General features: G+C 40.6%; 1 protein-coding gene across 1 annotated transcript in view; it reads right to left on the bottom strand.

Moving 5' to 3' along the window:
- Positions 1-4,627, bottom strand: part of Pomp (proteasome maturation protein) — a 25,056-nt gene extending 20,429 nt beyond the window's left edge. The window contains exons 1-3 of the mRNA XM_023715068.1: positions 4,364-4,627; positions 1,904-2,001; positions 448-508 (exon numbers count right to left, since the gene is read on the bottom strand). Of these exons, the coding sequence (XP_023570836.1) occupies positions 448-508; positions 1,904-2,001; positions 4,364-4,366 (162 nt within the window). The 5' untranslated portion in view covers positions 4,367-4,627. The remainder of the gene's footprint in view (positions 1-447; positions 509-1,903; positions 2,002-4,363) is intronic.
- Between the last annotated feature and the right edge of the window lie 2,115 nt (positions 4,628-6,742).

The following is a 6,742-nucleotide window of genomic DNA, read 5'->3' as shown; positions in this document are numbered from 1 at the left end:
CATCCAAATCTATAACTGACACTTAGATGTCAAGGGGAAAAATAGCAGGGAAAAAAATAGGTTTATCAAATGAGGAAATTATAATAGGTAGACAAACCTTTATAGGGGTTCATTTACTAAAAAAACACAGAATACAATGTGCAGAAAGGGGGCTTAAGTAAAATGGTGTAGTGACATTTTAAAATCCTATCATAAAATTATGACTGAAAGTAAGGGCTCATGGTTGAATCCTCAGCATCAGAATTGTTCTCATAAATGATAACACAATAGCTTTCTTTTTTTTTGCAGAACCGGGGATTGAACTCAGGCTCTGGCGCTTGCCAGGCAAGCACTTATTCTACTGAGCCATCTCCCCGGCCCCCACAAAAGCTTTCTTAAAAGTATTTTCCTAAGAGGGTACAAAAATAAAGACACAAAATAAAAAAAAAAAAAATGTAACAAACTTACATTTTTTTCTGATAATTCAAGAGCATGACTTGGTAACAGTTCATTTTTCACACATGGAAAACTAGAAAAAAAAAATTTAAGTGGGAGATTACATATCACTTCAATATCCATAGCTCAATAATGTATCTACCAAGAATACACAATGATAACAATACGGCAAAGGACTTTGGAATGTAACTCAGTGGGAGAACACAAGCTTAGTACGCATGAGACACTGGGGTTCCATTCCCAGCAACCCCTCACCTAATTATGATTACAGTAATGTGGCATGGGGGAGTTTTTCTTGAGGGGAAGAAGTAAAATACTCTGTACTTTGATTTATCATACTAGTTACAGAAACAGATTTGTTAAAATTCATAGAACTATGTAACCAAAGAAAATAGCCAAATATTCTGCAACATAATTCTTCAAAATGTATCTATTATAGATATTAGTGGTTAAGACTTTAGTCACTAAAGGAAACGCTCTAAATAAAATCTGTGCTAAATGATACTCTACACCCAGAAACACTTTTTTTTTTTTAAGAGACAGGATCTTGTGATGTATTTTTTGCCATCCTTCAACTCACTATGTAGCCTAGGCTGGCCTCAAGCTTCAACAATCCTCTTGCCTCAGCTTCCTGATTGCTGGGATTATAGGTATGCACGCACCACCATACTTGGTCAGAAAAAAATTAATAATGTGTCTATTTCTATTCCTCTAATGAGATGCTCCTTGCACCATATAAAATAGCTAAGCCTCTTCAGGTCTAATACACAGTTAATATTTAATGTCTTTCATAAACATGCTGGATCTCTAGGTACCATTTACCAACACATACTAAGTACTGTAAGTGATAAACAGCTACAGTCAGATTACTGGTCTTTATCATGCTAAGTATTAAACCAGAATCTTAAAGCCGAGAGAAACCTTAGAAACCTGCAGCAGTTATTTATTCAACATCTCTCTGTACAAAACATTATCCAAGAAGTCAAATTGAATACAGTCCTTCTTGGGATATTTTACTATGTAACTGGCAAGAAAAAAATAAGGAGGCAAAGCAATTGAGTAACTTGCCTAGCATGAGACATCTACTGAACAGCAGAGCCAGGATCCAAATCTAGGAGGCCTGAGTCCAGAGTCTGTCCTCTTACTTGCTATGTTCTATGTCTCCCAAAGACAAGTAAATTATTCCAATAGTTAAGGAGACAAGTAGCACTCTCTGATATGAGTAGTAGAAAGAATCCTACCAAATCAAGCTTCTAGGAACCTACTACTTTGCTAAATCTTTCCTCCACCACTGGAAACATCTAGGCTTCTTGTCTTCCTACCCTGTCAGGGTATATCATTACTACTTCCTAAGTTGAATACACAACTATAACCTATCAAAATATTTAAAGAATTATGTGAAAAATAAAAAGTAATTTACAGATATATTTTATTACAACAAAGACAACACCACCACTCCACCATGTACCCTTTTCGAAGAAGATCATGTCGTTCAAAAGGCCCACTTGCTGAAAGTTCAGTAACTGGAATACTATCCTTTAGCTGAGATCCAAGTCCTCTGGCATTCTACAACACAAATAAAAATCACTATTAAATATGGAAGAATTTAATACACATACATGAAGAATACCTATGTAAAAAGCATTAAGTAGAAGAGAAAGAAGGACTACTGCCTTCAAAAGAGTCCATAATTTGGACCATCAGAACGTGCCTTAAGCATATGATGGACATATGAGGTACAATGAAGAGTTCCAAATTTAGGGGCAGAAGGACCTTGAATAAGGAAACAGGAAATAACAACGATAATGGTATAAAAATATAAATGAATACATTACAGCCAGTTTGAACAGGCCATGATTAGTTTGAGATGACTAAATATACATATAAATAAGCCAAAAGACTGTTAAAATTAAAAGATGTAAGTCTTACACAGACAGAAGATAACTTTGAAGGGTTATATGACTGATCCAATTTGTTTCCACTGAAAAGATTCCTCTTTTATTTTTTAAAGATCCCTCATTTAGGCTGCAATGTTTCACAGAGAATGAAAACATCTCGAGGACAAAATCCTGAGGAATACCATTCTTTAAGGACAAGAAAGAAAAACAAAGAGAAGGGAGTATGCAGACAGGAAAAGTAGAAAACAGTCACAGAAGCTAAAGGAAAAAAATTTTCAAGATTAGTTTCTATGAGAATGACATTATCTGCTGAAAAAATGTATCTAATTAGAAGCATATAAAACAAAATTCAAATTGCATTTGGTTTTTTTTTGAGGCAGGGTCTCACTGCGCAGGTTGGCATTTATCTCCCAGGTAACCTAATGGAAATACATTCCAAACTAATAAAAATGCTGACTTTAAACTATAATACTTCTACAATTCAGCAGAAAAATGTAAAATAGCCAGTTGGTTTGGTATCTAATCTTACACTATTCCAAGAGAAACTATTCTGAGGAACCAACTTTTAACTGAATTTTTAATCCATCTGTATGTTTTATTTGATCAGTTACTTCACCATATCCGTGAATTTCTTTGACCAGGCTCTCCTTGACCAGGCTCTCACAGCATCCTACTGGGTCCTGCTACTCTAGACTAACTCATTTTCCTATAGTACACAGGCACATCAAGGTTTTCCTAAAGTACACAATCTCCCCTATCAAAGCTGCTAAAAACAAAAGAAAACACAAAAGCCTTTCATTGGTTCATTAATGCCTAAAAGATTAAGTTCAAGGTCCTTAGTCTGGAACTCAGGAACCCGCACCCCAGGTTTCCACTTCCCTACATACGGAAAAGACACTGGAATGTTCATCAACCTGCTTTGTGACAGCCAGCAAAGCACAAATCTTTCTGGCCCTCTTCACCCATCTGCACCAGGTAGCTGAACTCCTTCCAGGACTGGAGTTGCATGATTGTTAACTTTTCAAATACAACCATCTAAATTATCCTCGTCCTGCCAGCCTCCTTTACTGTGATGTGACAAAAATAATTTCTATGCCCCATGCACGCAGGAATTCTGATCTCTAGGTGCTACTACTGTCATTACCTATTTCATTTCTGTAAAATATCAGAATTAGCACTTAAGGATTCTAATAAAGTAATAGACGAAAACAAAACATGCAATGCTAATAACACTTAAGAATTTTTATCAAACTTCTTTACAGCGATTAGCAGTAATTTCCAAAATAAACTTTTCTGCACGTATCCAGGTGGCCTACCAGCACCCATCAGGGGCAATGGAGATTCGGGCATCTTCTCAAATATCACAACTTTTTTAAGTAAAAGGGTCAGGAGAGATGGGGCGGAGGTAAGGGGGAGGGGGGCAAGAGAGGTGAGAGGGAGAAGAGAAATGCATTCACAGTGCTGACTAATGGGGAATGACAAATGATTTTTCCCTCAACACGTGGCCTACTGCTCTGGGAAAATGTAAAGCAAAGCTAAATTATATAAACGTGACCTACAGATGTGGGCCGGTTATCAAGCAGTTACAAGAGACAGGAGATTGGGGAGGAGGAGCAGGGCTTGAGGACTCCAGGGTCCCAGATTTTACCATCAGGGAACGCAGAGGTGGCAGCGCCAACGCACAAAGCTTCGAGCTTTCTGGCTCGCCCACGGCAGCTGCGAGCCAGCTGCGGGCAGCGGGCAAGGCCCTGCTGAAGCTCTCGGAGAAGGGCGCAAGCACACCGACCGAAGAGAAGTAAGGGCAGGGTGGGGCCGAAGCGCGGCTCGCGGGGCCAGAGCTCCGCCAGGCCCGGGACACAGACACAACCCGCGCCAGCCCCGTGACTCGGCAGATCACACGACGCAACGCAACGCTGGCCTCGTTCCCACGCCACCGCCGGAGCCAAAGGCGACCTGGGAGGCTGCAGCTCGCCCGCCGGGCCGCCGCGCCAAGCCCGCCCGCAGCTCGGGCCGCCCGGGGGGTCACTCACCATCTTCAGTCCGCTGTGTGAACGGTCGCGGAGTCCGGTTACCGTCAGCCGGCGCGGCCGCTCACTTCCGTTTCCGGGGGCCGCCCCCCCACATCCGCCGGAAGTGCGTCCGTCCGGGCGAGGAAGGAAGGGGGCGCGGGGCTCAGTGAGGGAGCTGCGCGGGGCCGGCGCTCCCACGGTCGCAGTCTCTGGGGGCCGAGGGCCAAGGGCGCAGTCAGGCCGTGGACTGGGAAGAGGGGGGGTAGGACGAGACGTGCCGCGGGAAGGCAGGACGCGGGCTCCGCTGCTGTAATAAACAGCCTTGGTTCGCACGGCGGTTCTAGACGCGCCTTGTGCTTCTGTAGATAGCTCGCTTTACTTGACAGAAGAACTCACAGATGGGCGTTACACTTGAGGTGAAAGGAGGCCTAGGTAGGGTGGGTGAATTTTCTGAGGTCGTCGAGCTAGTGAGGCAAAAGTGGGACCCAAAGCTTTTTCAGTTTACTTATTTATTTTTTATGTTTTAAGAAAACATATGCAGGGCTCGCTATTGTTGAGAATTCAGTGCTGAGTCTTAAGAATACAAGAACTGGGCGTGGTGACGTGCCTGTGATCCAACCACCCTGGGAAACTGAGGCAGGAGGATCCCAGTTTCAAGCCCCGTCTGGGCAACTTGTCTCGACCTAAGTGTTGAGGGGCGAGAAGAGATGGGACTGACATACTGGCCTTTTACAAGAGGGGACTAGAAGGCGGCACAGTTTTGTATAAGTTACTCCCTTGAATTGTTTCAGTAACCTTAAGAGGTAGGTACCACTGTCACCTGTGTTTTACAGATAAATCAAGACACGATGAAGTTAAATAAGTATGCCCAAAGACCCATTATGAACCCGTAATCCATGATCTCAACAGTATTGTATTGCTTTCCCAATATAATATGATACTGTAGTTTTGTCCTCAGCCACCATGAAATGTAGACAGCTTAATCCCTAGGCTGATAGCCAAAAGTAAGAGCTGACAGGTTTGTGGTTAATAGGATACATAAAGGAGTGTTGCTGGCAAGTCTGCATATGAAAAAAAAAACTGGGAAAGTTGGGTAAGGCAGAGAATAGTGTGAGATGAGACAAAGTAGATGGAAGCATTCGCAGGCTGGATGAAGGTTGTAGCTTTGTCTTTAAAAAAGCCCTTGAAAGGTTTTAAGAGAGGACAGTGATGAGGTCATGTGTGTTATGCATACCCACTGCTATAGCCATACAATTTTTGAAATACTGGAATAATTTCCTGAGTATATGACACTGTTGTCTTTTAGTGTATTGGTTCTTCATCTTGTGAGTTTAAATATGTCATTGAAGCCTTTTTCTTTGCAGTCAGTTCCAGCTAAAAATAAAACTAAAAAATAAAGTATATTAATGTGTATTGATTGCATACAGGTCAGTCTGTGTATATTTGTCAAATGATGTTGTCATAGTAGAGCATAAATTTATAGAGAAAAATAGGACATTATACACGAGATGTTAGTATTTTCCTGGAGAAATAGATATATGAACATATTTAAAATGCAGTATCATAAGTGCTTAATAAAGAAAGGAACTGGGTCAGAGAATAGTTGAGAATGGAAAAATGGCATTCAAGGAAGAGGAGCCATAGAAAGGTAAGAATTTGTGGTAAAGCATGTAATATAAACAACATTTCCATGTGGTTGGAGTTGCAGGTGAATAAATAGAAGAAGAAAGGAGGTTGAAGGCCTGGTGTAATAAATATTTTGGACTTTTTCCTGTAGGCAGCAGTTTTAACCAATGTTTGCCAATTAAAATCTTTTGGTAGCACCATGAAGGATAACTTGAGATTTGGAGAAAATAGGAGCCAGGGTACCATTTAAACTATTGTAATAGCTCAAGTCACAGATCATAAAGATGTAAGTTAAAGTAGTGTAGCGTGTTAGGCTTTGGAAGGGAGGGAAGAAGTAGGGATGGACCAGAGAAATACTAAGAATTAAAAAAGCAGCTGGAAGAAGGGGAACCCCTGCCATGAACAGAAATGTTCAGAGAGGCAATAGGAAACCAGAGTGGTAGTTTATAATCTAAAGGCAAGAAAATACGAAGTTGTTGGAAAGTACTTCAATAGAGAAGTTAGAAAAGTGTCTAAAAGTGAACAGATTCAGTTCAGAAAATAGGCCTGTGATAACTATTGTGAAGAAAGTTGTTTTAGTAATGTATCACTTTTTTTTCCTTATTAGATGAGCTTTTATCACTTTCTTATTTGGAATAATTATTTTAAGATTTGTTTATACCAGACATTTTTGAGTATACTTAATAATTGAAAGGATTAAATTTCACAGCATGACTGCTTGCTTAGGGTTTATGTTACATAGTTTTTAGAATAGAATATAGTATCTGTGTATCA

Source organism: Octodon degus, unplaced genomic scaffold (assembly GCF_000260255.1).
Source record: "Octodon degus isolate 3935 unplaced genomic scaffold, OctDeg1.0 scaffold00038, whole genome shotgun sequence".
Lineage (NCBI taxonomy): Eukaryota > Metazoa > Chordata > Mammalia > Rodentia > Octodontidae > Octodon > Octodon degus.
Note: the sequence above shows the minus strand (reverse complement) of the source record. Positions and strands in the feature narration are given on the sequence as shown.